We start from the raw sequence: 22,998 nt of genomic DNA, 5'->3' as shown, positions 1-22,998 counted from the left end.
TGGAAGAATAACTCGCTACGTAAATAACAAAGCGACTTTCGACCAAAAGATGCGTTATTGTTCACGCTTTATTTGCAGTCTTGCTTTATTTACTGTCCTCATTGTTCGACTTGCGACTCCATTGACAACATTTTACACACAAGCTAAGACAAAAGCACAATGTGGCGTCATATCACAATTGTTTTATTTTGTTTAATAGCTGAAGATCATAGATTATGGTTCGTCGGCATGAAATTATATATTTTTGACGCTTCGCTGATCTGCTGGAGGTGAGATCGACTGAGAGGTCAAAGTTGTGATAATTTGTCTGCGTCGCGTCACGAAGTCTTCCTTGAATCACAGAAGTTTGGCCTTTGGTTGTTTATTTTAAATATTGTAGGTTTTTGCTGTATCGCACTAAGCCCTCCGTAAAAATTTTAAGTAGTAGATTGTGATGTGATTTTATTGCGGTCCCGCTGATTTTAGCTGTTCTTTTTTTAGTACTGTTTCTAGATCATTGTTGGATTTATTGCACGTTTGGGTGGATTTGTCATAATTTACCCCGTTTATGATAAATTCACACAATGATCCAATCGAAAATCGGGGTAAAGTTGGCTATGGCAAGTCAGTAGGATATATTCCACCTAAAGAATGAATTTCACAGAATTTACCCCGTTTTTCTAGAATTCGCTGATCAAATGGAAAATCTGAGTAAAGATGGCATATGGGAACTTAGCGTGTTGGCCACTTGCGGATGAATTCGTAGAATTTATCCCGTTTTTCTAGAATTCGTTGAAAAAAAATGGAAAATCGGGTTAAAGATTGGATATGGTAACTTGGGATCCTTTTTATTTGGAGGATGAATTCTCAGATTTTACCCCGTTTGCCAAATTCACTGAAAAAAATGGAAATTCGGGGTAAAGATAGCATATGGGAACTTCGGGTATTATTCACTTGTAACATGAATGCTCAGAATTTACCCCGTTTTTCTCGAATTCACTGATCAAATGGTAAATCGGGGTAAATCGGTTAGCCACTTGCCGATGAATTCGCAGAATTAATCCCGTTTCTCTAGAATTCATTGAAAAAAAATGGAGAATCGGGTTGAAGATTGAATATGGCAACTTGGGATCTATTCAATTTGGATGACGCATTCTTAGATTTTACCCAGTTTTTCTAGAATTTGTTGAAAAAAATGGAAAATCGGGGTAAATATTTTTTTTTTAAATCTGACTGTCACAATATTTTTATTTATTTTTCATAAATTTTTTAATTTATTTTTTAATACAAAAACAACTATATTACTTTAATTACAGCTATATTACTTATATCACGGCTACAGAAAATAACTTACAGTACAGTTACATCTATAGCTTACGTTTTTTGTTTTTTACAAATACGTACGTTACAGTGCAATACAATATTTAAAACAATACTGGTTGAAGAGCGACTAAACAAATAACTATATATTAAAAGAAAAGAAAAGAAAAAAACAAAAAAGCGTTTACAGCCAGAGTGCACTACTCACAATTTATAGAAAAGAAGGTAGTTTAAAAGAAAACAAAAAAGTGCAGGAAAAAAGGATACAAACATCAAATTATATGTAAACAGAATTAAAGAAAACACTAAGTTAATGCGTGTTGTGCTTGTTTTAAGCATGGTTTTTCTTATAATAATGATTTATGCATTATAATGTGAGAAGAAGAGGGGGAAGTTTTTATTTCCGGAGAGATGTTGCGCATTCTGCATATCCATACAAAATATCTAGTGACCACAAAAAGGAAGTCTAGTTTCTTGTTTTTGTGTGGCTTAAGCCCTAGTACTATAAATGGTGATAGATTGAAAATTTCTGCGAAAGGTTCTCCAAGGTTAATTATCCATTGTTTAAGACCTTTCCAGAAACGGTTGGATATATCACAAGTCCAAAATAGGTGGATGAGAGTCTCTTTCTCACTTTTACAAAAAGTGCACTGCTCATTGTCCCTAAGGTTTACCTTGGTAAGAAAAGTGTTGGTGGCTAGTCTTCTGTGCAGTAGCTTAAATTGAAAAACAATCAATTTTGTGATTTTTGTGCACAGAAAAGGAGTTCTGTAAACTGCCATCCAGTCGACATTATCTGGTGTTTCGAGCGTGCATTCTGTTGCTCGTCAGAATTTTATATGTTAGTCTTTTTGGTTTTGTCGTCTTTAGGAAGGTGTCGAAGGTAGTTTCGTATGCAGTATTACAGCTGTTGAAGTTAGCTTCATTGCTTTTTTGTAAGGCCTTAACAGCTGATGAGATGCCTTGAAAAGTAAGGAAGTTTGTTTTAGTGTCGTAAAGCTCTTTAAAATCAGAGAAAGATAGGAAACTATTCGCATCATTCATCAAATGGCCCACTGTTTTAACTCCCTTTACAGACCATGAACGATAGTATACAGGTTTGTTACCGACACGTATAAGAGAGTTATGCCATAGACTTTGCGCCTTTAGCTGATCAATGGAGGAGAAATTAGTTTCAAGTGAGATTTCTGACCAGATGTGGAGTATTTCTGAAGTAAAGGCCTTTGCAGTTTTTATAGTTTTTAACAGATCTTGTTTATTAAGGTTGGTACGAAAAAATTCGACACCACCTAGATTTTGTAATTCATAGTCAAACAAAAGTTTCCAATTTCCTTGATTTTCCGGATCTAGATATTTTTTATCCAACTTGATTTAAGAGCTTTGTTGAAAATTTTGATATCAATCATCCTTAACCCTCCGTTCTCGTAGTCGTTGATCATTATGTTGTGCTTTACCTTGTCTCCCTTGCCATCCCATACAAAATTGAAGAACATATTATTTATTTCTGTTAGAGCGCTGTGGTTGGACGGCAGAGAGGACAGGATGTAAACCAGTTGAGAGGCAATAAGGCTTTCTAAAACTGTAATTTTTCCTAATAAGGTTAAACGGCGCAGTTCCCAGCAGCTTAAGCTGTTTCTGATTTTGGTTAGTTTTTCGTTGTAATTAGCTTCTATAGTGGTTTTGGGGTTGGTGGAGAGCCATACGCCTAGAGCCTTAACCTTATCTTTTACCTATTTAAAATCTTTGTCGGGTCTGAGATGTGTTTCGTTTCGAATATTCGCACGGATCCACAAAGCTTCAGTTTTCTTGCTATTTAATCGGAGACCAGAAATCTCGCTGAAAAAGTCTAATATTTGTAAGGAGGTTGTTAGAGAGGCGGGCGATCGATCTAAAATAAGGGTAGTATCATCCGCGTATTGACTGATTTTTACTTCTTGTTCGTTTATTTTTATGCCCTTAATGTTTTTATTTTGCCGTATTGTTTCGGCTAGTATTTCTACACAGAGAATAAAGAGATACGGAGAGAGAGGGCAGCCTTGCCTTACCCCCCTTTCAAGTTTGAAGAAGTTGCTAGACCAACCGTTGTTAAGAATGCAGCTTTCTGTGTTATGGTAAAAGAGCTTCCAGTTGATAGCAGATTGCCAAAAATTGTAACACTGTAAAGTTTTTGGAAGAAAAGACCATTCTACCGTGTCGAAGGCCTTTTCAAAGTCGAGAAAAAGTAGAAGTCCTGGAATGAATCACAAATCGGGGTAAAGATAGCGTATGGGTACTTCGGCTATTATCCACTTGTAATAAGAATGCTCAGAATTTACCTCGTTTTTCTAAAATTCACCTATCAAATGGAAAATCGGGGTAAATATGGCATATGGGAACTGAGGGTATTAGCCACTTGGGGGACGAATTCTTAAAATTCACACCGTTTTTCTGGAATTCATTGAAAAAAAAATGGAAAATCGGGTTAAAGATTGGATTTGGCACCCTAGGATCAATTCCACTTGAAGGAAGAATTCTCAGAATTTACCCCGCTTTTCTAGAATTCACTAAGAACATAAACTTCATTTAAAATTTGTAATTTTTTCTATCTTTCATTTTTAACTAAGACTAGCGAGCCGCACAAAGAAACACTTTTTGTAGTTGTAAGCTTCTCGTTTATTTCGGACGCGTTTCGTCTCTAATTGAGACTTCATTGGGGAATAACTACAATTAAAGAGGAAGAATATATTTTATAGCATGTTGTTGTGCCTAAGTTTTGAATTTCTATGGACGTTAATAATAACTGAAAGCGGGTGTTATAAAAAAACTCCTAATTACAATTAAGTTATTGCGTATCGCTTTATTTTGGGGGGCTAACGATTAGCGCTAATCGTAGAATTTCACCGCTGAAAAAAGTCATGGAAAATAGGGGTAAAGATGGCATATGGGAACTTTGGGTATTATTCAGTTGTAGCGTGAATTCTCAGAATGTACCCCGTTTTTCTAGAATTTACTGAAAAAAAAAATGGAAAATCGGGTAAAGATAGGATATGCCAAGTCAGTAGGATAAACATGATAAATTCCAATTGGTGGAAGCATTTTCATAATGTGCCCCGTTTTTCTATAATTCATCCAAAAAAAAATGGAAAATCGGGGTAAAGTAGATTAGATGTGGCAGGTCAATAGAATATATTCCACTTGGAGGATGAGTTACTAGAATTCACCCCGTTTTTCTATAATTCCTTGAAAAAAAATTGCAAAACCAGAGTAAAGATGGCATAAGGGAACTACGGGAATTATCCGCTATTAGCATAAATTCAGAGTTTACCCCGTTTTTGTATAATTAATTCATTAAAAAAAAGGAAAATCAGGGAAGATTTGACAAGACAACGTACAGGTTGCATTCCACTTGCGGGATGAACTCTAAGAATTTACCCTTGTTCTCTAGAATTCACTAAAAAAAATGGAAAATCGGAGCAAAGATGGCATTTGGGAAGTTGTAGCATGGATTCTCAGAGTTTACCCTCTTTTTCTTGAATTAATTCATTAAAAAAGGAAAATCGGGGTCAAGATAAGATATGACAACTTAGGATATACTCCACTTACGCTATAAATTCTTATAACTTACCCCGTTTTTCTGGAATTCATTGAAATAAAAATAGAAGACCGGGTTGAAGATTGGATATGGAAACTTAAAATGTATTCCACTTACGGGACGAATTCTCAGAATTAACCCCCTTTTTCTGGAATTAATTAGAAAAAAAAATGGAAAATTAGGGATGTCCCGAGTTATAATTTATTTCAGTTTAAAGAAGAATGGACACAATTTAGCCCGTTTTCAGAATTCATTGAAAAATTAATTCGGCACGTTAGAATACATTCTTTTATGAGATGAATTGTTTTTTTAGAATTCTCTGAAAATAACGGAAAATCGGGTAAAGATTACACATAACAAGTTGGGATATGTTTCACTTGTAGGATGAATTGTCCTTTTTTTACCCCATTGTGTACAGAATTCTTGGAAAAAAAGCAAAAAACCGGGACAAAGATTGAATGTGACATGTTAGGATGTATTCCACTTAAAGGATGAATACTCAGATTTTACCCCATTTTTCCAGAATTTACTCAAGAAACGGAAAATCGGGGTGAAGATTGACTATGAAAAGCTATGATGTATCCTACATGTGGGATTAATTGTAAGATTTAACCTTATTTGTCTCTAATAAACCATAGCTATGAATAAACGAAAAAAAAAATGGAAAATAAGGGTAAAGATTTGATATGGCAAAATTGGAAACTCGGAGTGAAGGATGGCATATGGGAGCTAAGGGTATTATGAACTCTCAGAGTTTACCCTGTTTTTCTAGAACTAATTCATTAAAACAGAGAAAAATTGGAGTAAAGATTTGACATGACAACTAAGGTTATATTCCACTTGCGTAATGAATTGTCAGAACTTATCCCGTTTTTCTAGAATTCATTGAACAAATGGAAAATCAGGGGTAAAGATTGAATATTGCAAGTTATGATATTAACCACTCGAATTGTCGCGATTTACCCCGTTTTTCTAAAGTTAATTGAACAAATCGGGGTAAAGATTGGATATAGAAAAGTTGTGATATTATCTACTTGTAGGATGAATAGTCACAACTAACCACGTGTTTCTAGAGTTGATTGAGAAAATGGAAAATTGGGGTGAAGATTGGATTTGGTATGTTAAGATATATTCTACTCGCTGGATAAATTGTCAGAATTTGTTTCATTTTTTGAGAATTTCCACATTCAATGAAAGCTTACCCTCGGGTGAGGTCAATAATTTTAGCCGGTACACTGTAGAATCCCCTGCACAAAGCCTGGGGATTATTCGACAAATATCACTGAGTCTGAGGAGATTATTTTGCTGGAAAAGAGAATGTAGCCTTCCCTATAATATATCAGTTTATCAGTCTGCAAGTTTTGGTGTTATGTTTTACCACTGTGATGTTCTGATTGTTGAAAAGGGTCTGCATATTCCTCACACCCTTGGAATTTAAGTCAGTTTAGCGTTAAAAATCTTTTCAGGCAATGAGAAATTTCCCCAGAAGTCTCTGTATACACAGATGCATGTGCATACATTGACGGCAAACTATTGATTTATCTTTGCGTTATAAGCAAAGTGAACATCTACGAAGAGGCCCACGGGTACTATTCACCGTAACAGAATAATTAAAGGGTTTAGTGCATGGTGTCTGTTTACTTGTGGAACCAATGGAGAACTTGACATGACATCAAGAGTCACTTAGTAGGGCGTAACAAAAGAAAAATCTATGTAAGCAAAGGACAAGTTTTAAGTTTCTCTTCCAAATATTTAATGTCTTTCGATCACGTAAAAATAAAAAAAGAAACAATATACATTAAATTTATAATACTGATAAATCACGTGTACGTTTTTAATTAATTGAATATTAGTATTAAAGTATAAAATAAACCTCTTGGCAATGTAAGATAACTGACTAAACTTATTAGTGAAATCTTACATTGTCAAGAGAGGCGTGAAAATGATAATTATTAACTATCACTTCTTTTCCTTGATCTTGATCTTGGTGGGGCACAACCGGGCCGCGTCTCGTTGGGCATTCGGCACGTACGTGGCCAAACCCTCGACACTTGTGACACCGAACTGGAATAAAAATATAAATGAGAAAATTACAGACAAGCACAATGTTGTTGCAGTCCAAATAAGAGGGAAGGGAAGTTTTCCAGAAAAATGTCCTGTAACTTTAACCTCTCTGAGTAGAGCCGGAAAAAACACAGAGTCCCAATTAAAAGTCCTGCCTCAGGTGAGCATCATCTGGCCTCACCTTAGACTCAAACGATAAAACCTTTTGGGTCAGGGTTAGACAAAAGGGAATCTTTTGGCACCAGACACACCAACAGTCGTGTATACATTTATTATTCGTCTTCATGAAATACCTGTACCAGAATTTTGACCGTTCCTACAATGCTTTCTCCTCCTATCTTTCACAAGATTTTGATGTAGCCATAGCTATCAAATTAAAACTGTAAGATTTGTCTCCTTCAACCAAAGTGTTTCCTCTAGATATTTGAGCGAGATAGATATGATTAAACACAACACTTCATCTACACATTCACTACAATCGTGTGCTGTGTGTAATCTTATCATTTACGGGTCACTTGGAAAGAAGCCCCAAGCGACTTGTTAGACATGCCACTGAAATGGGACCTTTTACAGTCAGTCAACATTTGCTTAATGCTTGGTTTTACACTTACCTCTTCTCTTATCTCTTCCTCTGTTAATTTCATCCCGGGTCCTTTCTTTTGCCGTTACGCCCACTCTTCCTCTCTCTAACTCCGCGCCTCTCATCTCTTGACGTCTCTCTCTTTTTCTTCCTAACCTTTTTACCCTCTCCTGTTGCGCTTTCCATTCCCTTTCTCTTTTTCTTCGTTCTTCTCTCTTTCTTTGTTCTTCTCTCTTTCTTTGTTCTTCTCTCTTTATTTGTTCCTCTCTTTTCGTTTGCTCATCACCTTTTCTTTTTTCTTCTCTTCCTCTTTCCAGTTCCTCTTCCATAACTATTTCCCTTTCAAGCCAGTCCATGTTAATGACATGCTCTTCAAACATAAGAAATGTATCACTCAGTAATATCAATATACAACAACATTTTACGAAACTGTTTAGCCCTGGGCCTCTGTGGTTTAATCTTTCCTTCAAAACCCGTAAACATGACCGTTCAATGATGGCCTTTGTCAAAAATATCACCACCAATGTTCACACTAGAGATACAATAAAGCTCATCCTGGAATATGCACATGAACCATTAAAGAGAGTACCTCTTTCCGTGCCAATATTCTTTGATATGCATGACATCTAAGTCATCGATTATTAATTTTTAAGTAATGTTAAAAGTGACAAAACAGTAGTTTGATTGCTTCTCAGGGATGAAATGCACCAGTACTTCACTACACCAGAAACCCTCATCTGGAGTTGTGTGTAATTCATTACAGCCTTGTTCACTGCTTTTAATTCATGATAGGCGATAAACCTCCAAGCAATTTCAAGGACTCCCTTAGAACATTTAATTTAAAAGTGACGATTTCCTGTTGAGTTGTTAGGGTAGCCAGAATTCTGTTCTATTCTGAAAGTATAGGAAACCTTCTCAGGACAGCAGAGAAGAAAATTAGTTTATCTCACCACGTGATCCTCCATCTCGGGCCATGGTAGCCAACTCAGCAAAAATTGGTCAACAATTCTATTTTAAAGAGAACGAGAGAATATGGGTAGTTATCAGTTTGCTCGGCTCCCAGGCATATAAAGAAAAACATAAGAGGATGTATCAGAGTATTCACTTCGATATATAAAAGTCATGTATAATTTTTTGTGTTTAGGGCCGATATATACGGTACGACTTAATCGCATGCGACAAGCTTAAGGTTACTTCCCTTCGCGGGTGTCCTTCGGGAAAAAATTCGTTCGCGCACCAGTTTCACTACAATCCTAGCAAACGATATATCAGAAGAAAGCTTCATAAATGCAGTTTGCAATAAAAATAGACTTCAAGCAACTTTTCTTTTAAGGAAGTGTCAGGATCCGGTAAGGCGTGAAACGACCGAAGGGTCTTCTATTTTTAAATTTATCGCGTATGGGATGCTGCAGCACGAACTAATTGGCTGCACAGTCCTATTCACAAGGCGTCAGTCAACAAAAGTGTAATAGGCTTTTTTGATATTCTAATTGGTTGTCTAGATATTGGCATCTAAAGTTGGAATAACTAAAAATGTGCAAGTCGTGTTGCGTAAATGGAAGCCACGGGATAAATATTTCAAATATCAAAACTTCCCAAGACACTTTTGTTTGACATTATTCCTAGGATGTTTTGACGAAATTTGACGAAAATCGGTCAAATCTGTATACCCCATAAATTCGCTCAAAGTGGTTGTACTCCTCCCAAAATCAAATGCGAGATTTTAGTTCATAAAGGTTCGCGAACAACCGCGTCACGCCAGGTGATTATCCGCTTGCCTCCTGAAACCGCAAACCAATAGGACAACGGAACCTCCTGGCGTCAATGACGATGATCAAGATTAACCAAGAAAAGTAACTCATTGCAGGCACGTTTCTTTTTTGCTTATCTCGATCGCTGAGTGGAGCGTTGAGGAGGACGACACATTAATGTGCAAAGTTGCGAAGGGCAAAGAAAAAACCCGCGGCAAAAATGGAAAAACCGCAAAATGTGCTGAGGAGCAAGACAACGAATCGACATACAGCTTTCAAAATTGCGATTCGAGGCAATTGTTAATGTCTTTGTAACAAGGCTGGTACTTGCGTAACGAAAAGGAAACCTCGTTTTAACATCATTTATGGCAAATTTTGGGGTAAAATTTCCGCACATTATGCATTCAGTTTTTGGATAGAGAAGACAATAACAAAAACAATAGATTGCCATTGGGAAAACAGATTTGCTTTACAATAGTATGGGGCTGTGCGGAAATTTTACCAATTTTAGTTTGACGGCGACTTCTTAGATCGAAATCTGGACGCCAACGTGGAGCTCTGCCATTACCAGTCGCTTTCACGAAATCAAATATATTTCCATAAACAAAGAGCTTTCCATGTGTGAATTTTGTCAAATGCGCGCTGTAAACAAAATATGGAAATAACATTAAAATCGAACCTCAACATGAGCGGTTGCCGCGAAAATTTCCCCAGGGTCCAAGATTATGACACCTTCCTGATTTATCAACTTTTTTTTTGAAAATGCGTTTTTCTTAATAACTCGGGTGCTTTTAAAGATTTCGGAATTTTTGTTAAAGGAAACGTTAGGTTGAAAGTTTGAATTCAGTTTAGTCTAGTAAAAGAAAAATCGATCTTTTCAGTCTCTGAAGGTGAGAAGTAACCTTAAGACAGGCTAGGACCAATTACACGCGCACGACATTTTATTTACTACCTGCAAAAATCGCGTACAATTTCAAATGCCATTTTGTCTGGCATTCGTCATAAAATGGTCCTCATGACGGCTATTTTAAAAAGTTGTGCTCGATTGTGTATTGTCGACATTTTGACGCAAGAAAACTTCGCCTTCCTCCCCTTCCCCTAGAAATCTGTGACAATATATTAAGTAATTTCTGTCGAATTCGGTTACGATTGTCGCAGCGTTTTAGAAAATGTTTTCAAAGCCTACGACATTTTTTGTGTCGCATGTGAAAGTCGTAAGCGATCGCGAGTTTTTGGTTTGATTCACACGACATAAGTCTGTAGTTGGCCTGTCGTAAGCTTGTCGCATGCGAGAAACTCTGACGTACAGTGTAAATAGGCCCTTAAGCATCCGGAGAAAGAGAATCCACAATCTGTGAAAAAGTGTTGGAACACAGTTCTCAAGATAGGACTAACCTCCCCCTCGTACCTTGCGGTGTTAGTGCGGTAAACTAACATGGAGTCTCACTTAGATTGTGTTAGGCAACATTGCAATGGGCAGGAAGCCGGAAGGATTCGAAGTGTTTCAAAGACTTTTGTCAGAGATTGTAGCCCATTAAATGAATGACTGTTTACCACTGATTCATTTCTTTCAAGGATCCTGCAAATCATCTGAAATATCATCAGCGAGGATACCCGAACAACGCTTATACTCGTGGAAATTCAAACGGCTAATGACAACAGCGGACAATGTAATAAACTGAAACTTAGATTGCCGTGCTTTCGTCGATCAAACTCTTTACCGTATTCAACAAAGGATGAGTTTTGAAAAGTTCGCGATTTAACTAGTCAGCTACAATATTATTTTCTTATTTTAAGAATAAAAGTAATAACCTCTAGAACTAAATTGTTTTCGCAATAGTCGTTTTGTCATAAAAAAGTAGTAATACGATGTATCGTATTCCAGGCTGTTACAAAGTTCTCCATGGGAGAGATTTCCAGCTACAAAACCTTTAGGTTTCGTATAATGGGGTACGATCACCGTTGCGTGATCATAGAAGTTAAATAGAAAATGTTTCTTACCTGAAAAAAAACAGGCGAGCAGAACAGCAGTTGTTCGGCGAAGTTGGTTTTAGATTATGGACCATACGTGATCGCGAGTGAGTTTTTCAGTTAGCAGAACAAAGAAGTACTATTTGTCGGCAAACGGCACAAAGACTTTTCTCACATCTGCGAATTGATCGCACTTGGCAAAGTTTTGCGGTCAAAATCTGTCCAGGAGACACTTTTCCAAATTGCACCCTAACTTTTCTATTTCGGAATTTATCCAGGAATTTGCTTAGTTTATTGGAAAATCGGCAAAAACATCAGAGATGCTGTAGGGCTTTGGTGTGGCAATGAAAAGAGGTTGGAAACTTTGTTGAGTAAAAAAAAGGAAGTGAAGTGACAAAGGGTCCCGGTATTCACAATCATCGAAAGAGTAACAGAAGACCGATGCAATCTCGGTTATTTTCCCATGCAAGAAAAAACTAATCAGCTCAAAAATTTCGGTTTAAAGTAAGCTTAATGTGCTAAAAGGAAATCAGAATTCCGAAGACGTATATTTTAAACCCCCTGACGACGAAAAATATTTGAAGTGGTTTTGATACCTCAACAGTCACTGAAACCAGAGTTTCTCTGATTAGGTTGTCTTGAATTTTGCCAGCTTTGATCGGATACTTTGCGTACAGGAGTGTATCGCACAATCCTGGAATTTCGCCTTGGGTTACAGGAAACCCTTTTCAGCAAAAGTGTCGGCATTTAGCTAATTTGTTTTTCGTTCAAAAGATATAAATCCTAACGCTATGTCACTCAAGGAAAAGTGGGTCGCAGAATTTGAATTATGATAACTCTTACTTGAAAGCGAAACTGAAAATTCCCCAAGATAGAACCTTTGCCCAAGTGCGACCTATGCCTTTTAAGCGGCAGTCACCCTTTATAAAACGGTCAACTGTCGAATTAAGTTTTGATTTCCTCTAATTATTCTTTGTGTTACCTTTATCAAGTGGTCACCGCGGTCAACCTTGAAGGGGTCATAAGGGCTTTTTTCTTTTGTCTTGACCTAAGCAGTCAACCTTAAATAATCGGCCATACAGTCATTCCGACCGCTAATACAGGTTTAATCGGAAAAGTTTCAACATTGTAGGTAAAGATGTCGACAATTGACCGCTTGCCCCACGTTTGCCTTCTCGCTTTATTCAACATTCTTTCAACTTCGGATCTTGTAAATGTGTCTTTAACATGCAGAACATTTTACAAAATTTTGGTTTCTACTAAAAGGCCATTTACGCTTCTTGACTTCCGATGTTTCGAGAGGAGGATGACCTACATTCCTAACAAAGGCATATGGTCTAACATCACCCACGTGAAATTTCTCAGCCTTAGATTCTGTGTCAAAGTAAGTAACTTTGCACCGTTGAAGGATATGGTCCGACTGATAAGCCTGGACATTTATTGTACGAATATAAGTGGAGAAGAACTCTGCGAATTCATTCCGATGGGACTGATCGGTATTAACCTTGGTTATTGCGAGCGACTGACATCCTCCAAACTACTCCAGGAATTTTTGCACCAGAGATGCAGTCTGGAAATGGTGGGACTTTCTGCCCTTAATCAAGCTGTTAACGATGAGGTTAGTACCAAACGGGAGTTTTGGAGCTTAGCCTATTATTGCGTTCGTTTGCGGTTGCCTGTGGTCTGAACGCTTTCCAATAATCTTTGATTACTTCTAATATATCTTGTTACTAAGATATAACAAGCTTGGAACACTGCCCATAGAAAAATATATAATTCTACCGAAAAAAGTTTTTGCCACACTGTGAATATTATCGGTAAAAAGAAAAATGTTTTGCATCATGGAAGTTTAATGTAAATAGCTTATCTGTTAAAATATATTAAAGTTCAAGTGGACAAACAGACTTGGTTTGATGCTACTCTGGTTTACAGATTTAATGAATGTAACCGAAGACGTTAGAATCCATAAACCCAACGTTTCGACACTCCTGTCTAGTGCCTTCATCAAAGGTGATCTAAACGATGCAACAAGAGGTCGTTTTATATGATCACTAATTAGCGGCCTTTTTTTCTGATGAAGTGTAAATAGCCGTCAGGAAGCAAACCGCCATCGTCAGGATCCTTGGGTTTGGCGAAAATATGCCCCAAAGTCTGAAAAGGTTTTTGAGCAACTTTAACGTTGTGGCTATTCAAACTAGACAGGAGTGTCGAAACGTTAGGTCTATGAATTGTAACTTCTTCGGTTACACTCATTAAATCTGTAAACCAGAGTAGCATCAAACCATATGTTAGCTTATCTGTTATTATATAAGTTATATAAATTTTACGGACATTGAAGCTGTCACGCAACAGACCCGAGACCACAGTCGAAACAGTTGCAGCATATAAAAATCGCTCTACTTGCTAGCAATAAAACAAGGAAATTCCACGGGAAATTAATTCACGCTAGACTTAAATATCCTTATTTATAACAGCAAAAGCGCGGATATCAACAACGCGAACGCCACAAATGCAGTAAAGCAGACGTTAAAATTTGTCAATTTCAGGCATGAATATGAATGAAATGAAAAGTAATTTGAATTTGGGGCATCTAACGCTCTCTCATAATCTTTGATTACTTCTATTATATCTTGTTTATTTTTGTTTCTTTTGTCTCTCGATCAGGCCACCTTATTCGCCATGAAATATAGCATAGAACATCACATCTTCCCCTCCCTCCTCCCCTTATTAACGTCTGGTCACAAGGTGACACCATCTTGAGATAATTCGAATCTCGAATTTATAAACTATCTTGGCCCTGCCTTTTGATTGCGTTGTCTGTCTTTTTTTTAGGTGTTGGAATCACTTTCATGTCACGATTTGAAATATTTGGATATCAGTGACTGTAACAATGTTACATCTGTACAAGTGGCAAAGCTCCTCGCTCGACAACCCAACGTCGAAGAGTTATCACTGCAAGGTACTTGCCACATGGCTGCCATTTTAAATGTCTTGGCATCAAACCGGCAAAGTCTGGAGAATCTGAGGTATACAATTGAACTTATTTGCTTCTATCATCCCGATTGGATAGGGGTTGAAATTTTAGATGACAAACAAAGCGTCAAGGCTAAAAATACGCGCGAAAAGTAAGAAAATACGTAACAGTCGTAGATGGCCTTTACGCTCTCTTTAGACTATCTGAGCTCGTAAGCATGACATACACAGGATGGTGAAAACCCCACAAGTACCCGCACAGCGAAAGAGCCAGCAACCTTGCTCTGTTGAGGCTCTGTCAAAGCTAATTTATAAGGGTAGTATCTGCTTTGTTTTTGTTTGTTTTTTGTTTAGAAAAGTTTTGGCTGGTTTAAAATCATCGTGTCTCTTTTGAAAATCTCAAAAATCGCAGACGTCTCTTTTAGGAGATTTATTCAAGATCTTCGTCGCAGAGGGGAAGTGGCCGACAGGGCTACAGCCGCACTCCTAGTTTTAAATTGCCTCCAAATGACAAATGTGACCCGCCATATAATTTCAGGGACAAGGTGATAACACGCTCACAACACGCTTAGCGTGTTTAATATGCGCATATATTATTTTTTAACAATAAGTACACACTGTTTCGTTTTGGTCAAGTTAGCACGCTTGGTCTTTGTTTCGGTTTGAAAAGCGTGATCGATGTTACGCTTAGCGTGCAAGTTAACACAGGAGGACACACTAAAGTAAAACGTAGCTAGATATTTCTGCCGTTCATCCAAATGTTTTCCTCTTGAACTCAATAGCACTTCATTGTGATGGGCAAGCTTACATAATGGTAAACAATGGTAAATAATGGTACGACAAATGAATTTTAACGCCTTCAAAAGTTATACACCATCACGTAATCTTATATAAGTTCCCGTTTCGCAAATTGTTTACTGCATTGATTGAATCGAGTTTCAGGCACGTGACTGAGCGCGTGATTAAGAGAAAACAATCGTTTGAGAGTCGTAGTGCTCCCAGAAACAAAGAGTTGTTGAAAAAAAATTGTTCCTTACTGTTGATTTTGTTTATCATCCCCTAAAAATCGCTCTGGTCATCCGATGGAATAAACTTTTACACAAATGTTTCGGCCTTTACCGGCTATATGTTATGGCGCTTTATGAATATCTTGCACATGTTTGGTTGTTTACGCGATCGGCGCAATTCGTCTGGCACTGAGTTACATTTTGTGCTTCAACATACTACAAATATCATCAAAAGTAACCACTCCACATAAAAAAAAAAGTAATTGAAGTGTCTGCCTTGAATCCTTGCAACTCGTTCGCGGCCAAATGTTTCAACTTTGTTTTTTAAGATATAAACACCGATGGGAGGTTCGGTTTTTACCGTAAGAATGAGAGTACATTGACTGTGTAATGACTAAGCGTTAGGTTCAGTTAACATGCGTGCTGCACACCGGGTTACACGCTACTATGCTGTGCCCGCTATTACGCTAGCTTTTGTATTCGAAGGTTAACACGCTTTGCGTGTTTGCCTGCTCGCGCTTCACTGTTCAACGGCGCTAGCTTTATTTTTTGTAGAGTGTTATAAGAAATAAAAGCATGGGCAAATTGTGTTTTAGCATGTTCAGCAAGCGTTATAGCCAGTTTCTTTTGTTTTCGATTGGAAGCGTGTTGTGAGCGTGCTATCACCTTCGTCCCTAAAATCATATGGAATGGTATAACTCTGAATCCTTGAATGATTCTCTGTCTTAGCGAAACGAACGACACAAACACGAGAAAACGTAGATCTTCTCTATTTACTTTCAGGGGGTTGTAATCACTTGACAATAATCTCAATGCAAGTTAATAATTTATTCATACATTTTTTCCTATGTTCTTAGGGTTCTGGAAATTGGAGGAAATGTACATACCCTCAATCAAGAAAATGTTGATTCTGCACTGGAAGTTCTACCAGTGTGTGAGAATTTGAAGGTTCTCTCTATTTTTAATTGCAATCTTGAACGAAACTCAAAAGACTACTTTAAAAATTTTTGAACCTAGAAAAATTGAACCTATGGCAGTGTCACCCACGTTTGTTTAAGTGTGCTAAAAATTCTTTGAATTTGGATTTCAAATGTGAATTAAACCCACTGTCCCCTTTGAGAGACATAATATATGCCTCAAAAGAAAAGCAAGGAACCGCTTTGGATAGAGCAATTTTCAATTGAGTGTCAAAAGTAATCCAAGATTGTGATGGTTTTGCCCAAGTATGCTCTGTGATTGGCCCAGAAATCTTGTGCCACCCTCTCAACCAATCAGATGCAAACCCAAAATCAATCATAACTTTGTTCCTCGCATTTTTCTGCACTTCAGGCCATTTGCATGTATTTACTTTGAGTCCTGATTGGTTCCATGTGATATTTCCCTTTTCTGACTGGCCATTGCAGTTACTTTGGTTTTGGTTTCACAGTACTCAATTGAAAAGCACTCTGAGTAATACTGCAATTAAACTGGTTCACAGAGACTTTGTCGCCTTAATATTAGACTTGATGTGGTTTTTGTTGTTGTATTTTTTGGCCTTTCCGATTAAGATGAAAATGGAAAAAAATAAATTTCATTCCAGAGAGACATCTGCCCAAAAAGCGAGATGCCTATATGAGGAAATAAAGAAAACCAACCCTAAGTAATTCAGATTTAATCAAATTTTTAACAGATGACAATATAAACAGGTATTACTTTCTCCTCATCAATTACATGCCTCACTAAAGAAGACAATTGAGTAATATCATTCATGCTCATGCTAAGGCAAAGCTCTGTCATAATTTATTTCTCGACAAGATATTGTAGATGAACATAGAGTGATTTTCTCCAACCAATGAAATTGATCATAGACTACTATGCGTTACAAAAATTTTTGGCTTATGTCATGTTTTCCACACACAACATGGGGGTGATCCAACAATCAAACATGCCGCTGGTGTCATACAGGTTTGTTTACATACTGTTTCATGGGTTAAGTAAAATCACGCTAGTTGTTCCTTTTTTAATGTTTCATACAAATTTTGGTTACCTTTTTCCTGCTATGATGTCCTTTGTTGACAAAATTCTCTTGATAAATAGGATACACTGTAAGTGTTTGCAACAAATAAACACTTGTGCACACAACATGTGCAATCCATAATTAATCTAACTAAAAATTCAAGCTGAAATTGCTCATTTAACGAACACAAATGGATAGTTAAAAAAAAAACTGCTCCAGTTGTACTTGAACATGCAACACTTCTATGGAAATAAACATCTTCACTACAAATAATTCAAGCAAATAACTTCAGGTGAAATAGTTTTTTTGGAATTTGTGAAATTTAAAGTGGACCATAGTGCACTAATATACCATAAATCCATTCTACCTTCCTACTTACTTGCAACTGTTTGGCTCTAATTATTCAATATTATTTCACAGATCACATTAAGTAACTCTCCAATTTACCCTTATATACTTTTGAATAAAATAAAGCAGTTGACACCAGATTGAGGAGTCAAGGCTATTTTATTCACTAATTCATTCATAATTGTTGGTAAGATTTCTTTTTATGTGGGTTGCTGTAAACATAAAGGTTTTAAATAAATTCTTTGCAATTTAAATGTTTGTGTCAATTTTTTTAAATTCTACTGCTCTGGAAATGCACTAGATGTGAAACTCTGGAACTCAACAATTCCAAAGGAAGTTTTGTGGACAAATTCATAGGTCTGATGCGAACATGCTTAAGAGGTCACATTCTCTGTTGATGTTCTCTGGCCATGTCTAAGTACAATTCACAATGTGGAGCAAGGGAATTTTGGATATGACTTGAATTAAGCATGCTTCAAAACCCAATTGAAACTGTTAGAATGAACACATGACCCATTAAGTGTTTAACCCTTAAACTCCCAAGATCTCATTAGTATTTCTCCTTACTGTCTGCCATATAGTTCTTGTGATGTTAGTTTTGAGAATTTGGTATTGGATCAACTAATAATCCCCTTATCAATAATTTTCTTCATTCTCATCACTTGTCTGCTTGATATTGTATTGATAGTGTAAAGAGAAATTCTGTCTTGGTCACACATGGGAGCTAAAGGGTTAATTATTAGTATTACACTGTGCCAAATAGCTTGCCTTATTGATTTTATTTAAAATTACAAAAGGTCTTTCTCCTCAAGTTGCCTCCATTTCCAGTCTCTCCACATTTCATAGTGATACTGTTCTGTGATGTTCAATAAGACCCATCCATCACTATCAACTCGCTCTAAGATACTTGCCACATCTATCAACTCTTCTGTGGTCTCCTTGGTCCAAACTTCGAAGGCTCTATCCCACCTGTAATGGAAAAATCTTTGTCTCGACTTTCCCTTCCTTACCTGCCTCCAGTAATCAAAATCTACCATTTCTTCTGTTGTCATCACTGCATGGTAACACCCTCTTGGAACATTTATCCCTTTCTCCTTCCTTAGTTTGAAAAGATATTGCTCAGTGATGGGGTTAAGGCCTTGGAATACCTTCCTTCTTCTTTAGAATAGAGCATCTGTAGGGTTGGAAGCTGTGAAGAAAATCAGTCTCCATTAGGAAAGAAAATCTAATGACACTTGGCTTGTGAAAGACTGTCTTCACCAAATTCGTATTAAAATGCACATTTGGCTTAATTTCATCGGGTAAGTACCACTTACCAAGTATCAGTATGTTAATGATGATATGCTATAAATTAACTCAAGGGACAATGAAAACAACCACATTGTTATGTTAACCCAACAAACAAATTTAGCAATTAAAGGACTATTAATCATTAGATGTATTTATAATAATTTAACTTAAAATTCATTGCAGACACAAGGCAATAAAAAACATCCAAAACTAGTCATCAAAGGGAAACAAAACACAAAAGTAATAGTACTAAAATAATAATAATAATAATAATAATTTAATAAGAACAATAATGATATTCCCCTAAACTACTTGACATGTTAACAAGAACATCTCTGCATAATATAAAATGATTATAATAATAGTAATAATAATAATGATATTCCCCTAAACTACTGGGCATGTTACAAGAACATCTCTGCATAGTATACAACAACAACAACAACAGCGGTAAAAAAAATAATAATGATAATGACGATGATGATGATAATAATAATAATAATAATAATAATAATAATAATAATAATAATAATAATAATAATGTAAGAGAAAACCCAAGCAGAAGAAAACCACAGATCACTCACAAATTCTGCATACCTCGTGAGAAGCATCATAAGGAGGCTTGAGGAGCTCATACAACACCAAATCTTCATCATCTGGTTCACTGGCTGTAAAAAGGCACAACAATGCTTTCTTTAGCAAATAACAAAAAAACAAGGTTTATAGAGATGAATAATTATGGAACAATATAGCAAAAAAATTCATATTATAAAAACAAAGAGACAAAGAGTGAAAATGGTCAACATATTAATTACCTTGAATATTGTTTTCATTTGACAACTCTGTGTCTTTGTCCCGTAGTTGAATGTCTAATGGCAGAAGAGGAGGGGGGACAACAAATGGATCATCTTCCATATCTTCATAATCCTTCTCAAAATCCCCTAATTCATACTTACCAGGAAAAGCAACACCAAAACCAACAGAAACCTCTTCCATGGTTTTGTCAGGACTAAATGGACTCACTCCTGTTCTGCATTTCTTAATTCCATCTTCACCTATTCTTGCACTGCTGTTTTCACCAGCACAATGTATAAGTCCTGTACCACTTACTCCAGATTCTTTGTCACTGCAAATATTCTCTTGACCCCTACATCTCATAGTTTCAATGGTAGAGCAACCAACTAGCCCAAGGACACTTCCATGGCCACCTTCTTCACAAGCTGGATGACAACTTTCTTGGGTACTGGGACAATTTTTAATGTCACATACTGGTTGCCCATTCATGATAATTTTCGCAAATGAATTCCGCAGGAATGGCATATCCCTTAAGCTGAAATTCATTTCCAAGTTGTTGACAAATGCACTGATAAAACCCAACACAAAGACACCACAGTCAAAAACATTCTGTCCTTGAGAAGGCAACTTTTCTCTTTCCTCCTGACTTAACCTTCGAAATGAAGAAATATCAATATTTGCAGTTTTGAATTCCCTGCACAAGACCTGAAAAACATAATCACTCCTTCGATCTTTACAAAGGGAGTCAAATTCCCCATACAACTTCATTGGCCTGTCTATTAAGACACACCACCAGTGACCAGGGCAATGAACAGGAAATACAAACTTTTCATACTTGTGAAAATCACACCTAAGCATTTCCTTAACACCCAGCTCTTGGCTGCAGTGATTTAGCCAAAAGGTGCTTGCCACATACACATCCTTTTTCTGACTCATTAAGAATGGACCAATGTAGTTGATCACAACATCATTTATTTGGTTACCTGGCTTGAGGGTACGAACATCTTTTGCTTTGACTTGTCCATGGAGTGTGGCAATGATGGTATCATCACTTACAGTACTGCTTAAATCCCACACCTCATCCAGTGTGCAATGAAAATTTGTGTGCAGCTTAACTTCTGGCAAGTCATTCACTCTCACAGGATTGCCATAAGTTCCAGGCTCTTGAAGTGGTACAGCAGCAAAATCTGGGTTCTGATATGCTTCTCTCTGAATGTAACCTAGGCCATCTTTAAGGGACAGTGGAAGAGCAGATGTCCTGCGACTATCAAGAAGTACAATTGCATCTGCTTTAAAGAGCAGAGTAACAAAGTGATATTCCTTTGTCCTCAAAATGAGTGATGGTCTCTCATCTGCCTGGAACAATCCCAGAAGAAGGGAATAAAATTCCTGGAGACTGCTGGTGTCAAGGGAATTAATTGCAGCACCATCCACAAGTGCCCTCAAGGGTAAATCTAGTCTTTGAAATGTACAGTTCTTCCTAATTGCTGCCTCCTCCATTGCTAAAATACTGTAGTCACCATCAAGACCCCGCATAGGCTCTAAAGGTACAGAAAATCCACAGCCAACTTCACAAACCTGTTTTAACCAAATGATGTCTGCTGCCAAATCTAGGTCAAACAAATTGAACATAGTAGGTCCTTTCCTGGAACAACCTATTGCATTGTTCATTGCACAAAGTCCACAGAATGAGCTGTACCCTTGAACTTGCATACACTCCTGACTGCCATTGTTGCTACTTAGGCGCACTTGGCTCTGTACATCTTTATTTGCATGCTTGTCAATAATCTTTAAAAAGTACCTCAAGTTACTTCTTTCTGTGGCATTATCTTGAGAAGGATTTATGGCTGCAAGAAAGCCCTTCAAGGGCATTACAAACTTGGCCAGTTCACTGCAATAAGGATCAATGTTCTCTAGATGTTGCTGACACTTGTCCTTCAACTCAGCTGGCTTCCATAGCATTCCTTGATTGCTTCCTGGCATGAACAGCAATGATGTGGATGGCTCACCAAGGGTGACTTCATGGGTTTTCAGACTTCCTTGGGGTGTACTGCATCTGTTGGATCCAACATCAACATTTACATCATTTGTATGGTCAAGCAGATCATCCTTATTGAACACTGGCTCATCAACACCGACTTGGGTGCTAGGTCTTTTGATACTGTCTTTATCATGGCATGAAGTACTAGCCTCAGTTGTATGGCTACTTAACAGAGGGGTTTCCTTTGGAGCTGTCTGAGATGTTTTCATTATACTATCATCAGATGGTACAATGCAACCATCTATTGTTACACAGAAGAGCCCACAGTTAACAGCCATCTGAAGCACAAGATTCTGGCAGCAGGGATGAAAGCATGGAGTTTCTTTTGCTCTCCAACGCACGACAAGCAGTCAGAGTGCTCCTCGTAACTGGTGAGATGACTTAGAATTGACTTTCCCAGGTTTTGCTCTCTGTCTATCTCCCAAAAGATTGTACCATAGAGAAAGTACTGAAAACCCGAAGCCTGTAAAGTTTGAAGGCCAGTTACAAACTTCTGGTGAAACACAGCTTCTTCTTCCTCTCTGTCAGAAAACGACGATACCATGGCAAGGAGTCCATAATCCAGAACCTGACAATAACTCTTCAATAAATCATCAATACTTCTATGGTGAGCCACTTTCCTCAACCTTAGACTTCGATTATACATCTCCTTACGCACAGTTAGGCCAAACTCTGAAATGAAATTGTGCATATTCAGCAAAGATAACTTGGGGGGTGTTTCACAAAGGGGAAGTTCACACTGCTTTTCCTTGAACAAACCATCTGGCCACCAAAAATGGATTTAACTACCAATTGCTCTCCACATTCTATCTCCACCTTGAACATTCCTCCAGGACGCACCTCTTTGATGACCCCCAGAACATTCAAGGGCTGAAAGGGATCTGGCTTTGAAAAATGCAATCCTTCTGAACGTGGATTTTGGAAGAGAACTTTGTCTCCCACCTTAAATTCCCGCTCTTTAGCCCTCTTAAGAGCCCGTTTGTGATTCTTTTGAATGGTGTGTTCTGTTGCTTCAAGCACATCCACCAACTTAGATTTGTATTCTTCACTCAAGTTGAAGAGGTATTTGGTGATGCTCTCTACCTGGAATTCTGCCTCTGAATCCACTGATTGAAGTGGGATGTTGTTGTGACTGTGAGAAGGTGGAGAATGTGAATTTCCTTGCACTATATTCTTAACAGCTGCTGGACAGCTGCTTAGCTGAAACACCCAATGAGGACAATAATATGGTCTCAGAAGAAATTTGCAGGATGGCCTCTGTTATCTCTTCTAATTTAGATTTATCCATGGAAGTGCTTTCCCCATGTCTCTC

At 37.4% G+C, this 22,998-nt stretch overlaps 3 protein-coding genes across 3 annotated transcripts; 1 reads left to right on the top strand and 2 right to left on the bottom strand.

Annotated features, from left to right (window-relative positions):
- Positions 1 to 6,616: 6,616 nt before the first annotated feature.
- LOC136278855 (octapeptide-repeat protein T2-like) lies at positions 6,617 to 8,523 on the bottom strand. The gene is made up of 3 exons (XM_066162012.1): positions 8,465 to 8,523; positions 7,546 to 7,884; positions 6,617 to 6,934 (listed from the first exon to the last, which is right to left on the bottom strand). The coding sequence occupies exons 1-3, from the start codon at positions 8,487 to 8,489 to the stop codon at positions 6,777 to 6,779; spliced, it is 522 nt and encodes a 173-aa protein (XP_066018109.1). The 5' UTR covers positions 8,490 to 8,523; the 3' UTR covers positions 6,617 to 6,776.
- Positions 8,524 to 12,542: 4,019 nt separating this feature from the next.
- On the top strand, positions 12,543 to 16,227 carry LOC136278857 (F-box/LRR-repeat protein 2-like). Its single transcript, XM_066162014.1, has 3 exons — positions 12,543 to 12,854; positions 14,069 to 14,262; positions 16,074 to 16,227. Exons 1-3 carry the CDS (start codon positions 12,543 to 12,545, stop codon positions 16,225 to 16,227), a joined length of 660 nt encoding a protein of 219 aa, XP_066018111.1.
- Positions 16,228 to 18,348: 2,121 nt separating this feature from the next.
- LOC136278856 (uncharacterized) lies at positions 18,349 to 22,006 on the bottom strand. Its single transcript, XM_066162013.1, has 4 exons — positions 19,666 to 22,006; positions 19,448 to 19,518; positions 18,709 to 18,749; positions 18,349 to 18,529 (listed from the first exon to the last, which is right to left on the bottom strand). Exons 1-4 carry the CDS (start codon positions 21,962 to 21,964, stop codon positions 18,349 to 18,351), a joined length of 2,592 nt encoding a protein of 863 aa, XP_066018110.1. The 5' UTR covers positions 21,965 to 22,006.
- Positions 22,007 to 22,998: the final 992 nt, after the last annotated feature.

This window comes from Pocillopora verrucosa, unplaced genomic scaffold, assembly GCF_036669915.1.
Source record: "Pocillopora verrucosa isolate sample1 unplaced genomic scaffold, ASM3666991v2 scaffold_69, whole genome shotgun sequence".
Lineage (NCBI taxonomy): Eukaryota > Metazoa > Cnidaria > Anthozoa > Scleractinia > Pocilloporidae > Pocillopora > Pocillopora verrucosa.
The sequence above is the reverse complement of the archived record's forward strand: the minus strand, read 5'-3'. Positions and strand labels throughout refer to the sequence as shown.

Coding starts and splice junctions, on each gene's coding strand:
- LOC136278855 (XM_066162012.1), bottom strand. CDS start 8,489: ATGGCCCGAGATGGAGGATCACGTG. Junction 7,885..8,464: donor CCGAGATGGAGGATCACGTG/GTGAGATAAACT, acceptor TTATGTTTGAAG/AGCATGTCATTAACATGGAC. Junction 6,935..7,545: donor AGGAAGAGATAAGAGAAGAG/GTAAGTGTAAAA, acceptor TTTTTATTCCAG/TTCGGTGTCACAAGTGTCGA.
- LOC136278857 (XM_066162014.1), top strand. CDS start 12,543: ATGACCTACATTCCTAACAAAGGCATATGGTCTAACATCACCCACGTG. Junction 12,855..14,068: donor ATCAAGCTGTTAACGATGAG/GTTAGTACCAAA, acceptor TCTTTTTTTTAG/GTGTTGGAATCACTTTCATG. Junction 14,263..16,073: donor CAAAGTCTGGAGAATCTGAG/GTATACAATTGA, acceptor CTATGTTCTTAG/GGTTCTGGAAATTGGAGGAA.
- LOC136278856 (XM_066162013.1), bottom strand. CDS start 21,964: ATGGCTGTTAACTGTGGGCTCTTCTGTGTAACAATAGATGGTTGCATT. Junction 19,519..19,665: donor AAATGAAAACAATATTCAAG/GTAATTAATATG, acceptor GCCTTTTTACAG/CCAGTGAACCAGATGATGAA. Junction 18,750..19,447: donor CTTATGATGCTTCTCACGAG/GTATGCAGAATT, acceptor TTTTCTTCACAG/CTTCCAACCCTACAGATGCT.